This window comes from Motacilla alba, chromosome 1 (genome assembly GCF_015832195.1).
Source record: "Motacilla alba alba isolate MOTALB_02 chromosome 1, Motacilla_alba_V1.0_pri, whole genome shotgun sequence".
NCBI classification, from domain to species: Eukaryota; Metazoa; Chordata; class Aves; order Passeriformes; family Motacillidae; genus Motacilla; species Motacilla alba.
The window spans coordinates 8,782,653-8,809,984 of record NC_052016.1 but is presented as its reverse complement, the minus strand read 5'-3'; the positions used below and the strand labels follow the sequence as shown (position 1 = coordinate 8,809,984).

General features: G+C 47.6%; 2 protein-coding genes across 4 annotated transcripts in view; one reads left to right on the top strand and one right to left on the bottom strand.

Moving 5' to 3' along the window:
- SSUH2 (ssu-2 homolog) overlaps positions 1–18,628 on the bottom strand; it is a 148,112-nt gene extending 129,484 nt beyond the window's left edge. Inside the window, exons 1-2 of the transcript XR_005256065.1 lie at positions 17,653–18,628; positions 11,155–12,348 (exon numbers count right to left, since the gene is read on the bottom strand). The gene's annotated coding sequence lies outside the window, so the exon portion shown is untranslated. Of the gene's footprint in view, positions 12,349–17,652 lie in introns of the transcript that reaches the window.
- Positions 1–19,069, top strand: part of GRIK1 (glutamate ionotropic receptor kainate type subunit 1) — a 103,236-nt gene extending 84,167 nt beyond the window's left edge. Inside the window, exons 14-18 of one of the 3 annotated variants that reach the window (XM_038151978.1) lie at positions 1,634–1,851; positions 6,585–6,810; positions 10,897–11,147; positions 13,125–13,290; positions 18,635–18,771. In XM_038151978.1, coding sequence (XP_038007906.1) covers positions 1,634–1,851; positions 6,585–6,810; positions 10,897–11,147; positions 13,125–13,274 — 845 coding nt within the window. In that variant the 3' untranslated portion in view covers positions 13,275–13,290; positions 18,635–18,771. Of the gene's footprint in view, positions 1–1,633; positions 1,852–6,584; positions 6,811–10,896; positions 11,148–13,124; positions 13,291–18,634 lie in introns of all 3 variants that reach the window. The other 2 variants (XM_038143505.1, XM_038160545.1) reach the window with 2 other exon arrangements.
- Positions 19,070–27,332: the final 8,263 nt, after the last annotated feature.

The following is a 27,332-nucleotide window of genomic DNA, read 5'->3' as shown; positions in this document are numbered from 1 at the left end:
GCATCTCACCCCACAAGTCCAGCTCACAGGGATTTTCCAGCCTCCTGAGCAATGCTGGCACATTCCACATGTGTGGCACAGCATCAGGGGCCAAGTGCAGGAATTCTATTTGTATGGCTACCTAAGCTTAAAAGCAAGAACCCCTTCTTGATGACCTGAATGAGCACAGCTTTTGCAGTTTGAATCCAGCTTACAAATAGAGAGCTATCAGGAAATATTTCATTGTATTGAAAAAAAATCTAATCAGGAAAGCAAGAAAGTACAGCAGAAGCCCAAACACAAACCCAGGCAGAGCTACAGCTCTGGAAACAACTCCACTTGGCCTGGAAAATTTCAAGTGAGAGTTTTTGCCTTCAGACTGCTCTCGCTGTTTGGCAGTTCTGTCAACACACTCCAACCCTTGGGCTAAGCTTAGCTCTGACCTTTAAGAGACACAGCTCTGTGTTTACAAATACAGCTCCAATCTGTTTTCTGGTTGGTGGGGCAGGTTTTACCCTTTTGGTCTCTGCCCCAAAAGTCACATTCAGAGTTTTTGCAAAGTCTGAAAATGTTCTCTGCAATGTTGAAACTTCTTGCAGAACTCACTGAATAGCTGAGAAGACATAATATGTCAACATGTTTTTCCAGTAATAGAAAAACATTTGTCAAATCAAAAGCTTTAGCCCTGAGCACTCTGTTCACAGGCTCTTAACTATTTTCTTAAGTCCATCCCTCATCAGAAAAATAATGATGCTAAAACTTAACTTTGAAGTCAAATGACTTAGGTGGCTACCCAAGAGCTTTGCTGAACCAGCTTCTCGAATCCCACATTATGCACAGAATTCAGTGGGAATGCCCCCCAATTAAAGAGCAGAAAATTTGCCTCAGAATGCTTAGAAACACGAGTATCTCTGTGGCTGAAATAGAGGTTATCTGAGCTGCCTGGAAACCATTGCAATGCAGGTAATACATGCTGCTCTGTGGGGATTTATGGCAATGGCAGAGAGCTGCTCAAACCTGTCCAAAATAATGTGTTAAATACACTTTACATTAAATACACTGTCCAAAACTTTGCATCGCCCTGAGGATCCAAGGGATGTGTCCACGGACCCTCTGGTTTTTCAAATGTGAAGCCCACGTTGCTAGTAAGAGGTTTTGTAGGGGCTGAGCTGAGGTTCACTGGAGGTCACTGGAGCTGCATTGATCTCCCTGTTGGTGCTGAGATGTGTCAATAGGAAGCACGGGGCAGGCTCCTCCTGTGAGGTATTTCTGTCAGGCAGCTGTGAGCAGAAGAGCGTTTGCTAAAGAGTTCTGGTTACAAAATTGATTGCAGTGTGTGGGCACAAAGGGTCTCCAGAAGCAGACAGAAATACCAGAGTAGCTTGCTGGGGATGTGCAAGATTAATATCACAAGGCTGGTTAGCTCAGAGAGGTAAGGGGCTTAGACCCAAGGATAATTCCATTTGTCATGTATCATGGCACACATCCCCTTCCCAGTGTGTTACCATTATAAATGTCAGCTGTGCATCTGTGAGATTATTGTTGAAATCATTTTATCATGCTACAGCTCATAAAAGCATTCTGTGCCTAAAACCAGGCTGTGGTATCAGGAAAGCCTCATTTTAATATGATTGTTTCGATGGTGTTGTAACAGGATCAGAGCTGATGCCCAAAGCTCTTTCCACCAGAATAGTTGGAGGAATATGGTGGTTTTTCACCTTAATCATAATCTCATCCTATACTGCCAACCTGGCTGCCTTCCTGACCGTGGAGAGGATGGAATCTCCCATCGACTCGGCAGATGACCTGGCCAAGCAAACCAAGATAGAGTACGGGGCTGTCAGGGACGGATCCACCATGACCTTCTTCAAGGTAAGGCAGCCCGGGGCAGCCGCGGGGCCGAAGCCGCTCCCGGCGCTCCAGCGGGGCCGGGAGGTGGAGCCACAGCATCCCCAGGGATTGCAGGGGCAGGGAAATGCAGCATTCACCCAAAAACAGAGCCACAGCATCCCCAGGGATAGCAGGGGCAGGGAAATGCAGCATTCACCCAAAAACAGAGCCACAGCATCCCCAGGGATAGCAGGGGCAGGGAAATGCAGCATTCACCCAAAAACAGAGCCACAGCATCCCCAGGGATCGCAGGGGCAGGGAAATGCAGCATTCCCCTAAAACCAGGGCCACAGCATCCCCAGGGATTAGAGGACAAGATAAATACACCAGTACCCACAGCCAGAGCCACAGCATCCTGAGGGACTGGAGGAGAAGGTAAATACACCATGTACCCAGCCTCAGTGGATCCTTCAGCACCAGGAGTGTTAAACCCAGCAGGTTTCCCCCAGGACACATGGAAAACCTGCCTGGCAGTGAAGTGCAGCGAGGGGTAAACTCATCTGCCTCTGGTGGGAGCCAGGGCATGGACATGGGGATATTCTCTCCAGCTGGGATGCTATTTCCTCCCAGCCACTTCACTAAAAAGCAGCTGGAAAAGTCTGGTTCCCCTTCTGAAAGCCACATTTGCACCGTGGTGATTCCACAGGAAAACACAAGTTTGTTTGTCCCTTTTTTTAATGCTCCATGGTCATATTACCCAGCCTATCAATACAGGGGCCACACACACGCACCTGAACACATCTGCAAGTGAAGAGTTTTCTGTGGCTAATTGTTTGGTAGACAACTGTGATAATTATGTCTTTTTCCTTTTTCTTAATTATTAGTATTAATTACAGACAAAATGGATCATCTCATAAAATGTCAGTGTAAAAGCCAACAAGCTATAAATACAGAAAACGTGCACAGAGATCCTGTGACAGTCAGAATTCCTTAGCAGCTCCCTCAGCAGTGTCAGCAGGAAGTCAAGCTTGGGATGAGCCCGGATCAGGCTTTTCCTTATGGTGTCTGAGGATGGTGTTCATGGGGTCACTCACACAGAGCCTCAGGAGGGGATGAGACTCTAGGGCAAGCAGTGGGGCAGAGCAACATCTGTGACAAGAGATCTCTCCCTGTCTGAGGACATCCCAAAAAGGCAAAAATCAAAAATTTCTGTGTCACCTGCTTCAGGTGACCCTGCCTTGGCGGGGGTTGGACTGAGTGATCTCCAGAGGTCACTTCCAACCCCAGCCATCCACAAATTCTGGGATTCTGGGCAGTCTGTCCCTACTGGTGCTGCCAAGGGTGAACTGCCTCTGTCAAGGCTCTCCTGTGGCTGAACAGAGATGTTTCCTTGCTGAAAGAAAAACATCAACAACAGCATTTTGCTATAGTGAGCTGCTGAAATGATGAGCTGACATTTCCACCGAGATGGAAACCCACCTGGAGATGTTCCAGTAAAGCAAGCTCTGGATTCTCCTCTGGCTCTTTCATGCCCAAAGAAGCTCATTTCCATTGATATTCTGAAGTCAAATTTAGCTTCAGAGACAAAACTTCAAATCCTGTTGCATCCCAGCGTTTTTAGAGGAAATAGGTTCCGAAGCTGTACATGAGAAGCTCAGAACAAATTTCCTAGAGCTGTTTTTAGTTTTACACTGATTTCTTTTTGCACCATTAATCCTGCAGGCAGAAATATGTTGGCTTTAAAGCATGTGAGCTTCTAAAAGAAAACCTTCAGACAAGGTGGTTAAATATTTATGCAGTACATGTGCCAGCTTACTTGTGCCTGAAATACATGTGCACAGAAGCACAGGGGAAGGACAGTACAGAAACTGGGGATGGATTCCCTGGCAGAGGGATGGTGACACAGTGAAAATGCATGAGAAATGCAGTGTATCACACTTGTAAACACTCTGTGTTTTTTTATTACGGAAGCACCTCCAGATCCTCACAAGATTAGGAGTTCATTGTCCTGCCCAAAACTCGAAAGAAAAAATCCTGGAGTAGCTCTCTCTACAGAACCAGCTACTTCTGTCTGCAGAGGAAGGCTCTGGCTTGGCCTTCCTCGGACTGTGAAATGCTGCATCTGCTCCTTGAGCTAAACAAACACACACATCCCAGGGAGGGACCTGGGAGAAGGCAGCAGGAGGGAGTTCAGGCAGCAGGAGGGAGTTCAGGCAGCACTCATTCCACTCCCGCGCTCCTCCCAGGGTACAGCACAGTTATAGCACCCTGCCGCGGCATTCCAGCCTCTGCCTCTTTCCTGGGAGCTGTCCAGTCCCCGGGAGTGCTGAAGCGCTGGGAGCAGGGAGAGGGAAAGGAGGGATCGTGCGGCAGCAGCAAAAACACCCTGAGGAGTGAGGCACTGGGCTGGGTGCCCTGGGAAGGGTCATTGCCTCGAGTGCTTTCTCTGCTGCAAGATGTGATTTGTCAAATCAAACAGTACGGCCAAGGAATGCCAAGGGGAGCAGATTGTTTTCAGACCAACATTTTTCAAAGCAAACCATGACGTGCTGGGCATTCCTCGCTGTGGAGGGGACAGGAACAAGGGAGTGACACGAGAGGCTAAGCCCAGATCCCTCTGGTTTCCAGGACTGTATGGAACACACACGGGAAAAAAAGGGTTCCTGGAGACATCAGGCACAGGAAAACACAAAGCAGACTCTAAAGAGCTTTGATTTAGGACTTTGTGCTCCAAGCAGCAGCAGGAAGCCCCTGGAAGATGAGATTACACAGTGTAACTGCTGGATGGGATGGAGGTCAGGAAGCATATTAGAAAAGCAAGGTACTCCCACTGCTTTTCCAAAGCTCCACTTGCATTTATTCAAGCTGACATCACTTGTAGTTAGTGGTGTCTATTAGGCCCGTGCTAACAGTAGTGACTGCCCACTGCTTCGGAATGCCTAGCACCAGTGTCCTTGTTGCTACAGTTTTCCCCAAAAAAAAAAATTATTCTGAAAATGAGATATTTTTCAAGGAAGTCACTTTTCTGCAGTTACTTTTAGCCAGGCAGTGGGGGGAATGAAAACAAAAGCAATTGGAATTATTTGTGAGCAGAAAATGGAGTTCTGACCTTGAAAGGAACCTCAGAATCTGCCTCTTCCCTGTGTAGAGATGCCAGATCTGGCCAAAGCAGATGAAAATACCCCAAAAACAGGGCCTGGGCAGCTCAGGACAGTTAAGCCTTGTAGGAGGGCAAGCCAGCAGCACCCCAGGCAGCATTGCCCATTTGTGGGAATGGCCAAATCTGGGAGAAGTCCAGCTGAAGGCAACATGTTCCCCATCCACAGGCAGTGACACACATTTAGTTCTCCAGACTGTCCTGCTCTGTTTCCAGCATGGTCATAAATCTTCTACTGCTTCCTTGCCCCTCCATCATAACATATCTTAGTCCTGTGTTGCAGCTTGTGCCAGCACCTGCCTTCTCAAGTGCAGATGCGTTTCCACTGAAATTAATGAAAATTCAAGGGGCAAAATTTGGCACAGGATACATCCTGAGGAAAAAAAAATGGGAGCTGGCAAGTCCAGAAGCCAAGATCTTTCTTACAAACTCTTCTGTATAAGGAATACATTCTTCCACTAAATTCACTGTCAGACTCAGTCTAGTGCATAAACATAGCATCAATTTCAAAAATATTCCAAACTGAGCTATAAAAATGGTAACTTCTTGTGGAGAGCCACTTAACCACCTTCAGAATTTAGTGGTATCCTGTGGCTCACCAAACTGAGGTGGAATTCAGGTGACATTCACAGATACTGAATTTATAGATAAGGCATATCAACATTTAAAGCTCAAAGAACCAGAAAATCAGCTTCTCACAGGAATCCCCCCAAAGCTGGTGCTTAAAACTGAGCCTGGAATCAGCTGAGATGGCTGTAAACCAGAGACAGGGCTTGAGGGAGTGAGGAGACACTGCCCTTAACCCCTGTTGCAGAAGGATCACGTCCTCAAGTCTGCTTGCAATGGGAAGCACAAAGCAGGAGTGTATGTGGTCTGATCCTCAAACTTTATCCCTGAAGCACATGACTTCAGGCAGGTGATATGAACCGACAGGGGCAGATGAATGCTTTGTTCATCACCAGGCTCTTGGGGCACTGGGTGTGCCCCAATGGGCGGGAGGAGTGTCCCAGGGACAGCAGCGTCCCAGTGCAGCAGTGTCCCAGGGCAACAGTGTCCCAGGGCAGCACTGTCCCAGGGCAATAGCGTCCCAGGATAGCAGTGTCCCAGGGCAGAAGTGTCCCAGCACAGCAGTGTCCAGGGACAGCAGTGTCCCAGGGCAGCAGTGCCCCAGGATAGCAGTGTCCCAGTGCAGCACTGTCCCAGAGCAGCAGTGTCCCAGGGCAGCAGTGTCCCAGGATAGCAGTGTCCCAGAATAGCACTGTCCCAGGGCAGCAGTGTCCCAGGGCAGCAGTGTCCCATGGCAGCAGTGCCCAGCTGCACTGGGTCACATGCCTGTGTGCTGCAATCCATGGAGCAGCATGGGCCCAGAAAACTCCAGAGCACTTCACAGCCAGGCCAGTAATTACATTCCTGGCACTGCAAAGAAAGTGGGGAACAAGAAGAGGTTCCTCAGCATAAAGCCCATTAAGAGGGAAGTGCTGCTGGAAAAGGAATCCCTGCCACCAGTTCCCTGTCACTCCAGATGTGGTACCGCCACTGAGGCTGGCAAGGCTGAGGAACACCTGGCAAGGGCACTTGGGGTGCTAGTGTGACTCTGTGCCTCCTTTTCCCTCGGCAGAAATCCAAAATCTCGACGTACGAGAAGATGTGGGCGTTCATGAGCAGCAGGCAGCAGACAGCACTGGTGAAGAACAACGACGAGGGCATCCAGCGCGTGCTCACCACCGACTACGCCCTGCTCATGGAGTCCACCAGCATCGAGTACGTGACCCAGAGGAACTGCAACCTCACCCAGATCGGGGGGCTCATCGACTCCAAGGGCTACGGCGTGGGCACCCCCATCGGTAAGAGTGTCCCCTGAGGCAAACCATTCACTCCTGGGATCTCAGAAACAGGATGAGGGAGAATGGATTCATGCTGACAAAACCAGGGCTAGATGGGATATGGGGAAGGAATTCCTCCCTGGGAGGGTGCTGAGGCCCTGGCCCAGGGTGCCCAGAGAAGCTGTGGCTGCCCCATCACTGGAAGTGTCCAAGGCCAGGCTGGATGGGGCTTGGAGCAACCTGGGACAGTGGAAGGTGTCCCTGCCCACCTAACTGGAAGGGCTTTAAGGTTCCTTCCCACCTGAACCATTCTGGGATTCTGTATGTGCACCAAGGAAAACTCTTTACTCAAAACCCTGCATCTCCCTGATGCAGAACCTTGCAGTTGATCCTCACTGTTCTTCAGTGTTGCTCTGAGGTCATGAAATAAATCAGAAATTCATCTCCTTTAATGCAGAGCTTAAAGACTCCCAATTTCTCCAAACGCTCTCTGGCAGACCTTTTCCAGCATGCCCAGTACCCTTTCTAAGGTCTTCCAATTGTACAGCATTAAAAAATGTGTCAGATTTTTGTGCTGTGCACTTGTGAACAATTGGCACTGGAGAGCCAGGCTTTGCCCTGTGTTCATAGAATTATGGAGCCACAGAAGGGTTTGGCTTGGAAAGAATCTCAGAGCCCATCCAATGCCACCCCCTGCCATGGCAGGGACACCTCCCACTATCCCAGGTTGCTCCAAGCCCTGTCCAGCTGGGGATTGGCTCATCCATTGCTTGACAGGACAGATATAAATAAGGGAGAAACACCTCTGCACTTGGAACTGTCATTCTTTGTGGTGCTGAGCCCCGCAGACAGATTGTCACAGACATGACATCCCAAGTATATTTTTCCACTGGCTGTGTGAGAACAGCCTTGGCACCCTGAGAAAAGTGATACAAAAGCTAAAATCCCCAAGAATGACAAACTCATGGCAAGAGTTTCCTTGTGGTTATAAAACTGCCACACTTTAAACCAAGAACAATGAAGGAATAATTGGAACAGATGGCAATCCTCAGAGACAGTGCAGTCATTGGAAATGCAGCTGTGAAATATATTTATAAGATGTTTCTTGTATGAGAAATGCACCTTTATTTTTTTGTCAAGAAAAACCTGCAAAATTCAGAGGAATAGATATCCCCAAGCACTGTGGAATAATCCAGCATCATTAAGCATCTCATAAACAACTGATTTCATAAACAAGATAAACCTGCCACTATTCAGAGGGACCCCCAAGGCTCTGTTATTTCTCTCAGAGCATTCAAGAGTATTGATTGCAGAGGCTGTATGGAAAAAAAATTAAAAAGGGTTGTCTGTGACCCTTAACACCAGATCTTCAGCAGGACTTTACTGCAGGGGAATGTAAAACCACAGGGCCTGTGAGTCCAGAATTTCCAGTGAGGGAGCTGGACAGCACTTCATGGCTCCTGAAGAAACAGAGAATTATTGAATCTGGGAAATATATTATCAGAGCATCTTCTGCAAGTAAAATACAGCAATTATAGGCATCAGGAGGAATTTCTCCATGGAAAGGGTGGCCAGGCCCTGGCAGGGGCTGTCCAGAGAGGTTTGGAGTGCCCATCCCTGGAGGTGTCAGATGGGCCTGGGTGTGGCACTCAGTGCTCTGGGCTGCGGACAAGGTGGGCATTGGGCACAGGCTGGACTCGGTGCTCTCAGTTCTTTTCCACCCTCAGTGATTCTGGGATTCTGTGATGTGTCAGGGCAGGTTTAACTCCAGGATCAGTGGCAGGCTGATGCAGGTAATTCTAGCACTAAAGCTCTTCCCAGTTACTTGGGAGGCTGCTGAGAAAGCAGATGAATGCATTTCTTGGCCTAAGAGGTTTGTTAATAGATCAGAGGCCATAAGTAATGTGCTGAATATTGAAAGAGGTGTGGAGATGGATTTGTGCGTGGTGGTAGAGCTCACCAATAAACCACCACCAGTGCAGCTCTCCAGGCACTCTTGACAAACTCTAAAAGCCCGTGCAGAAGTCTGGAGGTGCCTGTTACCCTCCAGATGAATTGTGGTAATCCTGATGGCAACATAAACACCACAAGAAAGAATGAAGAACCCCACAAATCCTGTGCTGTGACTCTGGCTGCTCCACTTTACCTCCCAGCTGAGTCCTTCCAGATGGGGGAAATGGATGAGTCCTGCAGCCTTACACATTGCAGGGGACAAGGCACAAACAATTCTGCTCTCTCTTCCATGAGGCACTGCTGTTTTCAGGGGTAATAATTCACTCCTCTGTGCAAAGCCAGTTTTTGGAAGTGTTTCTGGCCTGTTTCCTGTGCTGTTATTTTTGGGTCCTTAACAGCAAGCACACAAATCATCCATTCTTACAGCAGGCACGTTTTCCTCTCAGAGCTGGCTGCCTCCAGCAGTGATGGTCTCTGGCTTCCCAGATGGATTTGGGATAGTGTGACACATGTCTCCTGGCAGCTGTGGTCACAGCATGGCCCAGTGCTGGCAGTGCTCTGGCCCAGCAGCAGTGGTGGCACAACAAATGAGGAGCTGCAATGTTCCTCACACTGTTCTCCTCAGACAGGGCTGGGGGATGAAGGAAATGGGAGTAGCAAGGGGGACATGCATCCACGGGACAAGGGTTTTAACAATGTCCTGCACAGCAAAATAAGGAGCAAAACTGAAGCTGTGAGGCCAAATTTCCAAGGCTATTTTGGTGCATAAGGACTCAGGAGCAGTGCCTCAGTGAGATTTTTCTGAAATCCCACGTGATCCCTGCAATTCTGGCACACAATCGGCCTTAAATCTTGGTTTGCCTTGATGGAGTTTGCAACACTTTTAATGTGCAGCAAAATGAGACTTTGGTGAAATAGTGGTTGAAGAAAATCTGAGAATCACAGAATGGCCTGGACTGGGAGGGACTGGATTGAAGCCCATCCAGTGACACCCTGCCGTGGGCAGGGACACCTTCCACTGTCCTAGGCTGCTGCAAGCCCAGTGTTCAGCCTGGCCTTGGACACTGCCAGGGATCCAAGGGCAGCCACAGCTGCTCTGGGCACCTTGTACCAGGGCCTGCCCCACGCACACAGGAAAGAACTTCTTTCCAATATCCCACCTAATCCTGCCCTCTGGCATTGGGAAGCCATTCCCCCGTGCCCTGTCCCTCCATGTCTCATTAATGTGCTACTAAAGGAGGGGAAAGGGGAAAGAAGTAGCTGCAGGGCTTTCAGCTCTGCATTTCAGCCCAGACTCGGAATGTTTCCAGCTGTAGGGAGTCCAGCGTGGCAGGATTTGGGAGCACACATGTGCCTTTGGAGCCAAACAGCATCTCACAGAATCACAGAACCATTCCTGCAATCCCCTCCTTACAATCACAAAATCCTGGTCCCACAAAGTCTCTCTCACAAACACAGGCTGCAGGAGTTTGGAAGATGGAGAGGCTGAGCAGAGTGTGTGAGAGCAAATCTAAGTGGACTGAGCCACCCAGTGTGACCCCAATCCTCGCCAGACACTCCCAGGCCCATAAAGCTGCAGAGCCTGCACACACATCGTTTAGCAAATGGTGGCCTGCAAACCAAAAGCATGAAATTGTTGCTATTTTCAGCTTGCAGGGCCGCTATTGTTGCAAATCACAATAGAAAGGACTTGTCCACACGGTGTTCTTACAAGCTGTAGGTAGCTGGGGTGGAGCTGTGGGTGTAAATGAGAAGATAAAGTGTCTGAGTGACTGTGGACTCCTCTGAGGCAGGCCTCATTTACAGGCAGCAGGAAAAACCAACAGATGCTGAAGTCAATAGAAAGGATGCAAAGTGGAAATTCTCAACGAGTGCTCACAGCAATATTCAAATATGATGTGGAGGAATGCCTAAGCAAGAAAACCCAGTGCCAAGGCTTAAATAAACCTCACTAGGAGACCTTAAAATTATAATGAATTCTCAAATAACTGCACCAGTGGAGCCTTCTGCTTCCCAGTCCCCAGGGCAGACACCAACAGAGGTTCCCCTTCCCACCTCCAGCCTTTCCAGCTGGAATAATCCCCCCTGTGACAAGGGAAGGGATGGTGGCAGCTGCTTCCTGCAGCACTGCCAGGCCTCGCTGTCCCCTCGCAGGGTCCCCATACAGGGACAAGATCACCATCGCCATCCTGCAGCTGCAGGAGGAGGGCAAGCTGCACATGATGAAGGAGAAGTGGTGGCGAGGCAACGGCTGCCCCGAGGAGGACAGCAAGGAAGCCAGCGCCCTCGGCGTGGAGAACATCGGGGGCATCTTCATCGTGCTGGCGGCGGGGCTGGTGCTCTCCGTGTTCGTGGCCATCGGCGAGTTCATCTACAAGTCGCGCAAGAACAGCGACATCGAGCAGGTGAGTGACCCCGTCCTGCTCCTGCCGGGGTGAGCCCCGGGCACGGCAGGGCTCTGCAGCACACGCCTCCAGGATGGAGCGTGCATTTCCTGCTGCTGAGATCTCACCAGGCACTCCTGGCTCCAATGACAAATAATTTATTAATAACGACAGGGAAGTCCCTCACCCATGGCCCAGTTAGTGCTGCTTAGCAGGGCAGTGCAGAACAAGGGCAATTAATTTCTCAAACAGTTTCTGCTTGAACTTCAGGACTTTCAGCATAAATTACACTGGAAAGGAATAAAACACAACTGGGCTGTTGCGTTTTTATATGGCATTATCACAAGCCGCTTGAGTAACACAGGAGAGCACATCCAAATCCCAAGAGTCATTTTCCTCTTGCTTTAGAAAGCATCTTTTTTCAGAGCCAGGGGCTTATCAGTTGTGCTGAAGGACGCACTTCAAAGCAGGGAGATGTACTGAGAGGTGATGGATGCCACCGTAAAGTAAGATTGTGGAGCCAAAGAAGTTCTAGTAATAGCTCCGCTGAAGTGTAATGAGCAATTTAAAAGGGTAGAGGAAAATGAAGGAAATGCTGTGTGTAAATCACACCTTGAGCGTTAGGGCTTTTTGTGAGAAGGGATCAATCCTTAAAACCGACTGTTAACACCCCTTTAGAGAGCCACCAGCCCTGTGAAAGAGGCAGGGCTGAGCGGGAACTGGGAGAGTGTTCCTCCGCTGTCAGCCAGCCCCTCCTGCCCCGGGGCAGTTTGTCCTGGCTCTCTCCTGGACCCTGCTCTGGCCCTTTGGGTTCCTCTTCTCTCCAGCAGGACTTTCCCGAGGGACAAGAGGACCCCACCCTGCAGGACCAGGGGGTGATCCTGAATCCCCAAAGGTTCCCATTTCCTCACTGCAGGCTCCCAGACGTGAGGCACCCACCTCGAAGCGGGTTAAGTTCCCTTTGCACTTTGAGGTGGGGGATTTTCCAAGGGGGATTCCCCCTCCCCATCCAGGGTGTTATACTACAAGGGTGGTGACATGAATGGCAGGAGTGGCTGTTGAGGCAAAGACCTTCCCCGAGGGCAGCAGGGACGAGTGGGAGGAGAAAGGAGCATTTTGAATTCGATCTGGGAGGTGCAGTTTGCATCAAAAGCAGTATCACTGTCCGCAAAAACAGATGCAGTTCATGGAGCAACACCAGGACATGCCAGTCAAAGGGTCCCTGGTTTGGGATAAGGCAGAGATAAAGGATTAATGTATTTGCACATATTGCAGCTTTCTAATTAGTACTTTAGCCTGTTTTAGCACAAAATGCATAAAAAATGTATCAGTATCTTTGTTTTGTATATGTCTCGGGAGATCGTTTATTCAAATACGTTTTGGAGAACAGTTGCAGCTAATTAAAATATTTAGTATAATTAAAATGTTTAGTTTAAGTGCTAACATGGTGCAGCATATCCTGAAAACTTTGCAGGAGTCTGTGCAAGGTACTGCCTCCCTGAAGCCAGGACTAAAACAGGCCTAAAGCTTTAGGCCAGGGGTGTTAATTTACTGAGCAATGAGTGGGGTGAATAACAGAATTCGGGGTTGCACACACGTGTGCACACCCCCATTTCTGCACCTGCACTGCTGCTGCTCAGCACGATGTTCCTTAATAATTAGAATCATCATGTGAGTTAATGTGGCACGTCCTGCCTCTTTTCCAGAAGCAATTTCACCGAGAGCACAATACCAGCGATTCCAGTGTTTCTCTCCGGTTTCTCTGGGATTGTTTTCTCTTTTCCCTGGTGAGATAAGCAGCTTAGATGGGAAACGCTGTGCAGGGTGTGTTATCACTAAGCTAATCCAAAGCATTGTTGAATACAATCTGTGACTTTTCTGTTGCCATGAGTGGAGTCTCTTTTGATTTAAATGGCTTTTGAATCATTCTCATGCTTGTTTTCAGTTTTGCTTCGTTCATTTATTTACTTTCTCCATTTCTCTTCTCTTGCATGCAAGGCCTTTTGTTTCTTTTACGGACTGCAGTGTAAGCAACCCCACCCGTCCAACTCCACCTCTGGCACCACCTTATCCACGGAGTTAGACTGTGGCAAGTTAATCCGGGAGGAGCGGGGGATCCGAGCCCAGCCCTCGATCCACACGGTGTAGTCAGGAGAGGAGCAAGGTGTGTCCGGGAGAGCATCACGGCCAGGCAGGGCTCAGCCCTGCCAAGGGTTAACGCAGGGGGTGAGCTGATCTAGAGTAAATTGCGAAAGCCCCGAAATCCGGGCAGTTTCAATGCGTGTCACGGGAAATAATTACACCCCCAGCAAGGAGCTCAGCAGAGCGGTGTAGCCTTTCAAAATTATTGCAGCCTCTCATGTGCAATTGTCACCTTGTCATTTCCTGGGGTAATTCACCTGCTTCAGGTAAGAAAAATGATTTACCTCCTTTTCATCTTCTCCCCAGCCCGAGCTGAACAACGGCAGCCTCGTTAATGAAAGCAGGGGGAACATCAAGCTTGGTCTCTGCTGCAAGTGGGCCAGGCAGCTCTGAATTCAGGAACCTCCCAAACACCCTGCAGGGCTCCATTAACTTCCTGAACCCTTGTTACAAGCTGCCAGAGATGTTGAGCTGGCATCTCTTATTCCCTCTGTCAATATTTAATGAATTCTAATTCCTCCATTTAAAATGCATTACTCAAAGCCTGCAAGTAACTATCATAGCACAAAATCAGACCCATCAGTTAAATTTTATGCCATGTAACCATTAAGGACATATTCAACAGGAGCACCCTCAGGCAACACCCACACAGACCATTAATAGAGCAACTCCATTGTCTTGTTTGAGCAATTCACGAGGTTCATTTGTAACAGAGAAAGTCCTTTGTGGGAAAGCCTGGCATCAGTTTATCCCAGACAGCAAAGCCCTGGCATTGCTTTGCATATTGCACCCTGATGGCATGTTTTGTGTAGGAGGCTGGCACTAGGTGTGTTCTACACCCTGGGAGGACAACACTTGGATTTCCTCCAGCCCTTGGCCAGTCAGGGACTGACAGGGCAGGGGACAATGACTGGATGTGGTTTTGCCACAAAAAAACATATGTCAACAATTTGAGATGCATGAAGTGCACAGAAATGCCAGCTCGAGGGATGTCATCAACTGTGGCAAGCCCTAGTGTTCCCAAACCCTTTTACCTGTATTCCATCGTATCCCAAATTCCCACCAGTCTCAGCAGCTCATCTCCCTCCCCTCAGCCCTATTTTATGTTTTCCTGCCCAGTGGAGCTCCTGCTCATCAGGCAAGTTACTGCTCTGTTTTCCTGGGGGCATTTCTGCTCCCTGTGCAGTCAGGGGCCTTGCTGGAGTGGATTCCTTCTCACCCAAAGTGCTCCCCCTTGAATGGTGTCTGTGTGCCTGTTTCCTGAGGACAGGCAGAGCAAGCAGTGCCCTGTGATCTCCTCTCAGCCCTGTCCCAGTGTTGATGCTGCTGGCAGCAGGCTGGAGTGCTTGGTGACAAAGCTGTGCTGCTCGCAGCTCAGCTGCTCCAATTCTCCCCTGCCCATCCGGGGCTGGGAGTTTATGCTGCACTCCAGATGCTGCAAGAAATTGTCTTGCTCAGAATAGTCTCTTAACTTCTTTGAATGGTGCCTTGAAAGCTTTGGCTCTCCATAAAATGCTGCTTCTCGCCAGCAAAGACCTGAATTGGGTCCCCTGAATACCTGATTTGAGAAACCACTTTTTATTTGCAGCTTCCCAGTAGACGAGACTTAAAACTAATTAAATTCAGCTGCTCTCAACTCTCAGAGGAGAAGGAAGATGCCTAATGTGTTTATCCCCATCATTGCTCCGCGTAAGAAATCCTCTGGGTTGCAGCTTGGACTGGTTTGTAATTGTTCCTTCGATTAGTACTGGATCCAGAGTGTTTCTGTCACTTGCTGGGTAAGCATTGTCCCAGCTGTCAGTCCCACAGCCCCGCTGGCAGTGACAGCTTCGTTCCCCATGTTTAGCTGCCCCACAGACAGCCCCACAGGCTGGCAGCAATTCCCTGGGGGAATGCCAAAGCAGCTCCTGCTATCCCCGACAGAGCCTCATCCCTAGCTACAAAAACAGTTATCAAAAACCATCGCTGGTGCTCAGGTGATGTGGGACACCAGCAAGCAGCTTTTCTGATTTTTCTTGTGAACAGAGCACAAAGGAACAGCTTCTGTAAGTGAGGAAGAGCTAAATTAATCCCTGGGTTACTGTCACACTGTTTTGACAGTCACTGCTCAATAGACTCTGGCAGGTTAAAGGAGTTAACCTGGGGATCTCCTCATGCCATCAGAATATGCCTTTCCTCATGCCATCTGTGTGACAGAATACTCACACAGATTCTCAGTGTGCCCCAGCAGCAGTGTGCTCACTAAAAGAAACTATTTCAGATATTTTTCCTTCTGTGCAAAAATAAATCCATTTTCTTTCAGCACAAGACACAGGTCAGTGTCCCAGCTATGGGTGCAGGAGAAAAACCCTGACTTCTGCACTTCCTCCTCTGTCCCTGAGCTGCTCAGGAGTTCTTCCAGAATGAAATCTACCCCACATCCTTTGATTTTCACAGTTCTCAGCACTTCCACAACACATTGGGTTTTGGGTGGCTTCTTTATTGTTACTTGGTTGGTTCTGCAAGGTATTAATAAAATGCCTTGTCCTCAGTGGTAGCCCAGCAGCAGAAGCAACAGATTGATAAATCCTGACTACAACTTTTTTTTTTTTTCATTGTTTCTACTTTATTTTATGTTATTTATTTATTTGTTTGTTTGTTTTTTCATTCTGAGTCTGTAATTCTCCTAAAGCTTAGCACAGACCTCTGCATGGGAGTGTAAGGAAGGATTTGGGAGCTTCATGACTAAGCTTTAGCAGCTGCTGAAATGACCAAAGGGCACAGAGAAAGAGTCCCACATCACACAGAGAGCAGAACCTAGTCTGTTTTTAAAGGATGACATTTCCTTTTACATGCCATGGCCAGCAGCATTTTGACACTGCCAGCATGAGAAAGTTAAGCTGGCTGAAAGCAAAATGTTAAATTCATCATGCAGTTGTAAAAGGGATTGATCTGTGCCCACTCTGCTCTTGTTCTGGGCAGACCTCAGCAGTGGACTGACCAGCATGGGAAAAAAAGGGGGTTTTAAAGCAACCCTTTCAGTCTGGCCACCTGAATGTGAGACAAAAGAACAGTGTATTTCCCTTTTTAATCAAATTTTAATGTCAACGTCCCCTTTTTGAAGGCTGCTTTGCAGGTGCTGCTCAGAGGACTTGGGCTTGGGCTCAGAGGTGTGTTCCTTGAGGTGTGTTCCTTGTCCATGGCTTTCCTATATACCCCACACCATTCTGGCTGAGGCTGTGCTTGCTCTGCACCACTTTTCCTAAGAATAACTTGGAGTCTCATAATAATTATTTTAAAATTCAAAGCAGTTGGAAGTAGAGCCATTGGGCACTCCACAGATCAGATATTAAAAACCTCCCAGCAATATGTTCTGCGTATCTGTCTGCAGATGCAAAAGGAGCTTCACGGGGGTGTTTTGTGGAGATGAATGTGAAAGGCGTCGTGGCTATTGCACAGTCTGAGTAATAGGAATCCCGTTGGAAAATTAAAGTACCAGCCTATTACCAAGGCAGTAAAATGCACACTTTCACCTGCAGAAATCATCCCTGCCTGCACTCTGCAGAGAATAATGGCTGGGATTAAATACAATACATTAGGAGGTTAGTGAGAAACACAGGGAAAGAAAATAATATAATACAAAGGGTTAATAGGACCCTAGTTACCACGGAGCTCTGGATGCACTTTGTAATCCAGATTTTAAAAACAGTTAAAGCTGAGACTACAGAGAGCAGTAATCCACTCATTAGTTTGGGGATGAGCGCCGCTGCTCTCCGGAAAAGCTTGGAGCATACAGAAAGGGTGTCGAGAGGATACCTGCTCCTCCTGCTGCTCCCGGGGGACGGAGCGCCGGGATCCCTGGTTCACATCAACAAAAGGAGGGTATTTAAATGACAATTGCAGCAGCGGAGGCCTGCCCACCACGGCTGCCATTTGGAAGGACAGCATGCACTGCCCTGCCCGTTGACTCTGGGCAGTGGCACCAATTAACAGGAGTTTAATTGACCTAGATTTAATTGACCTAGAGTCGTAGATGAACAAAAATGAAGCAGCTCAGGGAAGGAGAATGTTGGGCTGTGAATCTGGCACGGTCTGGGATCTCAGCTGTGTGCAGCCCAGCCCACACAGGACACATAATTCACACCCATACTGAGCACAGGAGCTTGCTGCAGAACCAGTCACACACATTATTCAGCTTGGTGAAGGTAAGGGGCTTTAAGCTTTGTTTCCCCCTGCTGCCATCACTCGATCTTATATATAAATAATCTATTCATGTATATTTGCACAGAACAATTGTTGTGGGGTGTTTTGCAAAGCCAGATACTTCCATTTAAAGGCTACTTGTGTTTCTTTGTGTTATACATAATTATTCCAGCTGTGGATTTTAAAATATGTTTCCACTTACCCCAGATGTCTTTGTTAATGTTGTGATGGTGGGAAGAACGAAGATCTCTTCTTTCTTTCCAAGCCATTCAGCTCCCTTATTCTTGTGGTAATTATCTTCTTTCTTCACCACACATATTTGAAAAGATTCCTTCCAAAGAAAAGAAGAAGATTGAGGCCTGCGCTATATTTGAGAAATGTCTGTTCATGAGGGAAAACTAACTAAACCACAAAGAAATCTTAAAAAAACTCTTGTTTCCTCCAGCACGCTCATGGTTCTTTTGTGACTAAAGTATATGGTGTTTAAAACAAGATCTTTTCTTTTGTAAGGTCAGGGACAACTGAGAAAGGGTAAGTTTTGTGACGTGAGGCCACCAAAACATGGCAAAGGCTCCTGTGGGGAATTTTGGAAACATTCATCAATGTCTTTAATTGAGCCAAAGTTAAATGAAAGTCAGTGCAAGATGAGTTAGGGAAAAACCCCTGCAGTCACCTGTTGTGTCCAGTGATTTTTTTCCCAGCTGGAACTTCTGAGGCTGAGCTTCGCCCTCACCTGAGGGCTCCGTGAGGGCCAGGCCGAGCTTTGGCCTCATCTGAGGGTTCCATGAGGGCCCAGGTTGAGCTTTGCCCTCACCTGTGGAGCTCTGTGAGGGCCCTGGTTGAGCTTTGGCCTCACCTGAGGGCTCCGTGAGGGCCAGGCCGAGCTTTGGCCTCACCTGAGGTGCTCCATGGGGGCTCAGGCTGAGCTTTGCCCTCACCTGAGGAGCTCCGTGACGTCCCAGGCCAAGCTCTGGCCTCACCTGAGGACTCCGTGAGGGCCAGGCTGAGCTTTGGCCTCACCTGAGGACTCCGTGAGGGCCAGGCTGAGCTTTGGCCTCACCTGAGGGTTCAGTGAAGGCCCAGGCTGAGCTTTGGCCTCACCTGAGGGCTCCGTGAGGGCCAGGCCCAGCTCCGGCTGGGCTCTCCCTGTGGGAAGTGTTTAATGCCATCCCCTCTCTCCACAGTGTCTTTCTTTCAACGCCATCATGGAGGAGCTGGGCATTTCCCTCAAGCACCAGAAGAAGCTGAAGAAGAGGTCGAGGACGAAGGGGAAATCGTCCTTCCCGAGCATCCTGACGTGCCAGCAGCGGCGCACGCTGAGGAAGGAAACCATGGCGTGAGCGGGCAGGGGCAGCAGGGCAGAGCCAGCCTGCCCGAGGGGATGCAAACTCCCGCTCCTCAGAGGCTCCCTGTGGTTCCTTTTTTTAATCTAGAGGTACAGCAGCTGAAGTGCTCACCTAGACTGATGTGCTACTGATCCTCCGGGAGGTGTCTGGCTCTTCCTCTGGGCTGGATTTCTCTGCTCACCTGGTCTGCATCTCTGTCCCCTCCCTGTGCATTGCTGTATGTGCTTTCTAAATAAATAAATAAACAACTGACAGGGTTCTTTTTTCCAAGAATCTGGGAGTGAAATGTTTCTTTTCCCCGACAGCAGTGACCTTCTCCCTGTACCCCAACAAGTCCCATTCCCCTGCCTTTTTCCCTACATGGCTGCAGGGAAGCCTGGTTAGAGATTGGGAAAGCCAAAGTCCTCACTGGGCTGATAGGACAAGGGGGAATGAACTTCCCACTGCCAGAGGACAGGGATGGATGGGATATTGGGAAGGAGTTCCACCCTGTGAGGGTGGGGCACAGGGTCCCTGGAAGTGTCCAGGGCTTGGAAGTGCCTGGTCTTTTTCCTTCCAACAAAGCAGCATCTTCTGAGAAGGCAACGCCTTAAATGTCCAGAGGAAGGAAAGTGGGCTGCCTAACAAGAAAACAGGCAGAAATACTGCTACCAAGGTTCTCCTAAAGCACAAGCCCCTGGGCGGGTCAGCGGGTTCGTGCTCTCCTAATTGCCAGAGCAGTCGTTTTTAACGGGCTACCAGCTCCAAATGAAAAGGGAGGCTTGGCCCCCGAAGGAGTGATGTGTTCAGCAGTTAATCTCTCTAATCACAAGGGCTCCTAACTGCTAATCCAGCATTCTGCTGGGCAGCAGGGATTGCCTGGAGATGAATGCCCCGCTCAGAGGCAACAGCCCGGGCTCTGCTTGGGGCACAGGGATGGCCCAGCAGCTGCATCCCGCAAACCCTGCCCAGGATCCTGCACCCGGAGGGGCTGGGGCTGCCCCTCATCTCCCACAAACACCACACACACCCCTCACCCTGCCCCTCTGCAAGAATGACAGAACACAGAGGCTCTGCTGCTTCAGAAGCACAAGGAGCAAGTTCACACCTGTTTGACAGAGAAGCACCTCATGGATGTCATGGATGTCACCACAGGAAGTCCCCAGCAAGGACAGCTTTCTGTCAGACACACTTGTTTCCTGCTCCCCTTTCAAAATGAGCAGAAAATTACTTCTCTTTAAAAAATTCAACCCCAGGTTCATGATTGATTAAATAATCTTTCCCTGCTGATTAAATCACTCTGAACATCCCTAGGGGATGCTCTGAGGCTTGAGGAAATCTTTTCCAGCATGCTATCCCCACTTTTCCCAAATGATCACCTCCCTTTCTCCAGACAGAAATGCCATCCCAGCCAGAGACTGAGCCCTGCAAGGGGATCTTTGCTCTCCTCTAGACCCCAAAATTATCTCCTCATTTCAGTGCACACCTGGAGCTCAAGAGCTGCAATCCTTTCAGCAGGCTCAGTGGTATAAAGCCAAGAATAAAGTTTATCTGGCTATAGAATTAAAGACAGTGAACTTGCCCAGCTATGGATGGCTAAATTCCCCTTTTCAGTTTCTGCTCTTACCATGCAAAGGGCCCACACTTCCAGGCCCCTGCCCAGAGCTGCACTGTGCACCCAGAGCTGGTATTTCAAGGGTCAAGGCTTGTTTAGGTAGGAAGAAAAATTAACTGGGAGACCATCCCTGTCAGCAGCACTTGGTGACAGCTGACATTATCAAAATAAAATTGCTTTAAATAAATTCCTAAGCAGCGTGACCTATTTGCCACTTCATTATCTACAGGCTAAACTCAGTAAATACACGGCCTTTTGTTCTGGGCTCCTTCTATTGATTTTAATGAGACCCAGTGCTAGGGAAGAGGCATTCAACAGGAGGGCTGCATTAAATATTTATTTGGCCTTCAGCTTTATCTCTGCACATTTCTGCAATAATTCCAATCAGAGTTTTGTCCAGCCTAATTCAGCCAAAGCAAGTGCAGGAAGTGACCTAAAGTGTTACCTGCATTTAGCTGAGGTGAACAATTCCCCGGAGTTTCCAGGAGAATCTGCATCCCATTTGCAATTGATTAAATATTATTTGGCAGGCTATTTGGGCAGTGAATTGCTGACATTTTGAAAAGAGCTATTTGATGATCTAACACAGACTTAAAACGGGGCCTTTGATTTATGCAAAATGCATAGAAAGTGGGTAAAATGAGGGGCTGAACTTCCTCCATCCATCTTGGCTGATTTTTTTTCTGCTTTCCTCACCTCCCAAATTCTCTGTGGGGAGATCTGGGGAGATTTTTTAGGTACAAGTTTGAGCATCATCCATTCTGCAGAGCTATTTCAAAATGTTAATAAATGATGATGCTGATCCAGAGCCAAAGCAGCAGCAAGACGTACCAGCCTCAATATTAATAGATGATCAATGTTTATTCAACTCAGGTAGTGCTGGGGTTTGCTTTTTGTTTAGGAAATCCAACAGCACCTTGGGAGTTAAGGGTTGTAAAGAGGATTTCCCCTTCAAATCTGACCTTCCAGTGCTATTGGAAATAACATAATAGCTTTTTATATATGTGTGTATATATATATATATATATATGTATATTTACAGGACCTCTTCTGCTCTTTCTAGACATATTCAAATGGAATATGGGAAGGAAGAAGGGAAGCCAGAAAATTTGAACTGGAAGGAGTCCTAAGAGGTCCCTCATTTCCCCCCACACAAAACCAGAGATGTAGATATATCCCTGTAAGGGTTTTTCTTAACATATTAAGGTAATAAAGAAATTGTAACTATTTTTTTTTGTTGCTGTTGCTTAGGTCAATAGCAGATGAAGGGAAGAAATAGGATGCTTGGGTCAGAAATCTAATCCCATAAACAGATGGAACCAAATTTGGTTTTGCACCTCAACCAGTGGCCCAAGAAAGCCCTGAAAGAGCTGGATGGTCCTGGATTTGTACACTTAGATAAAGTCCCAGAGGCAATAATTATTGATAGGAGTGTGACTTCCCACCAATGCTCCGGGGCTGAAAAACTGCTCTGTGAATTTCATGGCAAAGAGATTCCTCCCCAGGTTTTCTGTCTTAGTTTGGCTAAGTCAGAAAGACTGTGATTGATAACAGCCTCTTAGAAATTCAGCACTTTGAACCTGCAGGCTGCTCCACCTCTGAGACAAGCATGAATTTACAGCTTTTCATTAGGAGAGCTATGCATTAAAAACCCCCAGGTTGCTCACAGAGAATGAAAAGCTGCTTGTCTCTCCTATCAGCTTCTCAAGCACTCATCATTTATTCCAGCCTTTAAACTGAACTGCTCAGCCTGCAGCCTCGGTGGCAGGGAAAGCCTGCCCAGGCTGAGCTCAGGTCAGGTCCCATTAAACCAAGCCCTGCTCAGGAGTGAATGCAGAGCCAAGCAAGCAGCTGACACTTCCCATCCCCTTCAGGCAGAAAGGGCAAGTGCCAGCAGAGGGAAACCATTCCCAGGAATTTCCAGAGGTGGAAATTGCACAGTGACCCATTCCAGAGGTGTTCAGCACCCAAGGTCATCCCAGGCATCGCTGGCAGAGCCAAGAGCCAAACTTGGCAATGGCTAAGTCTCAGAGGAATTTCTGAACTAATTTGTCTTCTCCTTATTTAACTCCCTAAACAATAAGGACAGAATCATGGCCAGCACCCCCCAAGGTGCCAGATGTGTGTGACAGGCTGTGGGCTTTGCCTCCCACAGACCTGGCTGGAACTGAGCAGCACCTGGAGAACACTCCAGCACCAGGTGGAGTCACCTGGTGGCACAAAGACACTAGGAAAAGGCAGATTTAAAGGCATTGCCCAGTGACTGGAGCTCTGCAAGGCCCATCAGTCAGCATTATCCACCAACACTCCCCACCCTTCTGAATCCCTTTGGTGGGACACTCCCTGGGAGAGCCCAACCACCCAAAATGTACTGAGGGCTCACATAAACTTTTCCCTAACTGTGGGAAAGGTGATGAAGGGAATTTGAAAAAAAATAAAGGCATTTAGACACCTTCCCAATTAGTTTTTTCTTTGTTTTTAAAGTGATTTAAGCATGGCAGCTGCACTGACTTTTGTAAAGGGCCATGAAATCTTTTTCTCCATACGTAGGAAAGGGCAAAGCAAGGTAAAATCTTCCATGGCAAAGCTGATGTAAAATGCCTGTGTTCAACCACAAAGCCCCATGCAAAAAACCAAAAAAAAAAACCCAAAACCAAACCAAAACAAAGCAAAAAACCCACCACAACCAGATTTGCCATGCAGTGGAAAAACTGGATGTTCCTGGCTCTGACTGGAGCCCAAACTCTGCCTGCTGAAGGCTACAGGACAGCCCAGAGGCCCTGAGGAGAGGCTGCTGCTTGAGCTGGCTTTGAAAAAGGTGCTCTTCACAACCAATAAAAATAAATGTGTCCACAGGCAATAGCTTCTACAGATTCTCTACTGCTGTAAATCACAAGTGCACTTTTCCTCTCCAGGTTCAAAACATGCAGACTGCCAGCAAGTAGCCATAACAAACAAACAAGGATTATTAAAAAAAAAAGAAAAGAAAAACCAAACCAAAAAGAAGGCTATTGTAAAAAGCACAATTTGAACTGCACAGTCCCTTTAAATTAATAATGAAAATATTTTTAAATCATCAGAAAAGGAGATTTTAAAACAATTTTTCTTTTTTACAGATGCAGTAGTGGTTAAAAGGACCTGAGTATTCCCAGCTAAAAGACTTCCCACCAGAGCATATTCTTGACATTTATCAGGCTATAAACAAACACCCACTGAAGAGCAGCACGCTATCCTTAATTAAACAACAACAGTTGGATGGGGGAGGGAGTAGGAGAAGGAAATAATAGTAATTTAGTTTAACTGGGAAAACATGAACAGCCTTTTAATGCAGCCACAAATGCAACCAGTGACTCAGAACCACAACCTCTGCAATTAATGCTCCAGGCACTAAAGCATTGGGAAGGATTGGGCACAGGGGCACCTGTTGGTGGCACCACACAGAGTTGCTGTATCTGTATTTTTAACAGCAGATAAATGAATTTATCATCATCAGACAATCATGGAATGGTTTGGCTTGGAAGAGATCCTGGAAGGGATCACCTAGTGCCACCCCTGCCATGGCAGGGACACCTTCCACTGTCCCAGGCTGCTCCAAGCCCAACCTGGCCTTGGACACTTCCAGGGGTCCAGGGGCAGCCACAGTTTCTCTGGGAAATCAACCAATTTTGCTTTTTTCTTACGAAAACGAAATTATTCTTTAAGTTTTGCTCCTGCAAGCGAATCTGGCCCACAGTCTGCCAAAGAAAGAACAATGTTCGATAAGCAGGACTTTCAATTGATGCTGGTATTTTTTGGTCTCTGGCACATAGTGGACTGTAATAATAAAGCAGAGAGCAATAGCAGCGTGGTGGGAGCTGTGTTCAGAATGCAGATATAGGGTGGGTTTGGGAAAGGATTAATGGGGCTGAGGGCCTGCTGCACTGGGGAGAACCAGCTCAGGGCTGGAGCTGCTGGGCGGCCATTCCAGTAACTCCAGAGGATGGAAAGCTTCACTCTCATATAGCTTTTAAGAGTAAAAAATACACTGGTAATAACTACACTAACTAACCATTAATATCTATTAATAACAACTACACTAAATAACCACTAATAGTAACTGCACTTGTAAAGGAGGATAATAAAATCCAATAAAGAACAAAAGTTCCAATTTTCCTTTAAAAGTAAAAAAGAACTCTCCATAATTTAACATTTAAATTTGATATTCTGGATAAGACATTCTGCACAGGGGTGTGGGGAAGTTAAAAAGCGGGTTCAAAAAGCTTGGAATTGTGTGCTTGACTCTTACAAAAAGTTCTAAGGCTTGAGATGCAAATTTGGAAATGGCTCACTTGGCACAGTGTCTTACAAGGGTGAGTAACTTCAAGTGAAAGCTTTAATTAGCGCAGCATTTAGCAACGTTATTAAGTTATCTTTTGTGAGAAAAGCCCTGGAAAGCACAATCCTAATGTAGCTGGGCCATGCCAATTCCATAAATAAAAAATGGGAAGGACATGATTTATTACCCTGAAAAGCAGGGGAACATTTCATTTAATGCATTACAGCAGGAGCTTTAAATGACAACTGTAGCAGCTTGCAGGATGTGTTTTCAGAGCAGCTCTTTGCTTTAGCTGATCCCTGCATGGAACCCTGGATAGAGCCTGGATAGAACTGGCTCCAGAAAGGTGTGAACATCAATTCTGGACTTTCAGGGCTCATTTTCAGGTACCTGGAGGTGAAGAACCACAGTGGCGTCATCCCACTCTGGTGTCTCCCTCTTTCCCAGGTCTTTGGGATCTGTCTGGCCAGAGGCGAGAAGGAAGGGGGATGTATTTATTTATTTATTCCTTGGGATGTGTTCATTCCTTGGGATGTATTTATTTGTTTATTCCTTGGGAGGTGTTTATTCCTTGAGATATATTTAATTTTTGGGAGGTGTTTATTCCTTTAGTTGATGCTGCGGGTGCCTAAGAGCATTTTCTAGGGTCTGATACACTCGGTGAGAGTGCATCAAGCAGGGCAGCACAAAGGAGGCTCACCGCGGGCCCCAGGCTGACTGGGGCAGGGCTGGAATCCCAGGAAAGCCCCCGGGGGAATCCAGGTGGGCTGAGCTCTGCAGACAAGACAATAGCTGGGTTTATGGGAGCACAGAGCTGCAGCGGGGAATAAATCGCATTGTCGAGGGAAGGACATCAAATCAGGATAGGGAAGCTTTGCACTAATCCTGTGTTGTAATGACAGCTTAGAAATTTGGAACTTTGATGAGTTCAGAGATTGACTAAAAGCTCTTTAATTTGGCTTCCTGGTATTTAATCTCTTAACTTTGCGTTCTTAATCAGAACTCAGGGCAGATCTTTAATCTTTTGTGCACAGACTGAGAGATTAGAGGCCCTGAGCTGCCTCTGGCACACAGCTGGAACTCCCCTTTGCCTTCTCCTGCCCCCAGAGGCACTCCAGACCTGGGGAAAGGTCTGGGGAGAGACAGGAAAGCCCATAAACATCCTCTGGCAGAGAACAACTGGAACTCTCTTCAGCCACGAGTTAGGATCCATCACAGCCCCCAGGTGTGTTTCTTTTAAAACATTCCACAATTCATTTCAAATTCCCTCCACTTTCCATGGTAGTCCTGGAAACACTTTATTTACCTCATTGCTACTGCTGGTTATCCTCGTTTATCTGTTCCTGAAATATTCATATTACTTAAATAGAGGCAGAGTCTATGGAAAAGTGATTTCCCGAAGTTCAGTAGGAGTTTTGAACTGTTTTCAACTTAGTTTGCTGCCAGTGAGCCAGAATTAAACTTTTCTTAATCTGGATTGTTTCCTTACAGAGCACATACAGCTGGACAGAGCAGCAAAAGTTATCTGGGGGTTTATTTAGATGAGCAGGGAAAGGTCAGAAGGAAAAAGACATTTGCTACACAAACCAGAAAATAAACACAGGAAAATACTGCTCAGTGAATAAAATGAATGCTTCCAGTGTGGCTTCTGACACCCTGATTTTTGTGCAGTGCCTTTGCAACACAAATGTTACTCACAGAATACAAGGATTAAGATGAGATCTTCCTCCCTCCCTTGAGGAAGATTAGGAAACTTTTAAGAAACATCCCTGAAGCCTGAAATGATTAAATCATTGTTTTAAAACCTGTGTGAAGTAATTTTAAATTCTTTGGGGAGTAATGATCAATGTTACACCCCTTCTCCGTGATTTTCATATTGTCTGAATAGCACAAAATAAACTTTTTAAGGGATGAAAACCAGCAGCAGGATATCACAAAAGGGCAAGACTTCTCTTGAGTCTTGCACAACATATTTCTCATATATATATATATAAATATATATCTATATAAACCACAAATTATGTTCTGGTGAACAGGAGAGTCCTGAATCCTCCTACACAGTCCTGCTGCACTTTGGTTTCTGGTGTGAGAACCGGACCCAAGGCTTGTTTTTTTTGGGGCAGGATCTTAGACAGGCTCTCCAGCTCCCACCAGGGCCACCTCACAAGGTGGCTGTGAATCACCAGTTTGGGTCCAGAAGATCCCATTTCTCCCCAAGGTATTTTCCCTGGAAGTTGCAACACCCAAATACCTCAAATTGTTGTTCTCCCTTGGGAGGACAAACCCAAACTGCCACAGATGCTCTGGTCTCTGGCACAGAAGGGTTTTGATTGAGAGGCATCCGAATTTGTGAACCTGCAAGCAAAACCCCAGCCATGGGAATGGAGTCCTGGAATCCCAGAATCCCAGAGGCTGGAAAAGACCCCTGAGCCCCAGCTGTGCCCCATGCCCACCTCGTCCCCAGCCCAGAGCACTGAGTGCCACCTCCAGGAACAAATATTTTTCCCCAAGAAGAGCTCCACAGGATAATCCAGCGAGCAAAGAGCATTTCTGGGATCACAAACCTGATCCTCAGGGCAGGAGAAAAGCAGGATGAATGTGCTGCTGCCTTGTTTCATGCCTTGGTT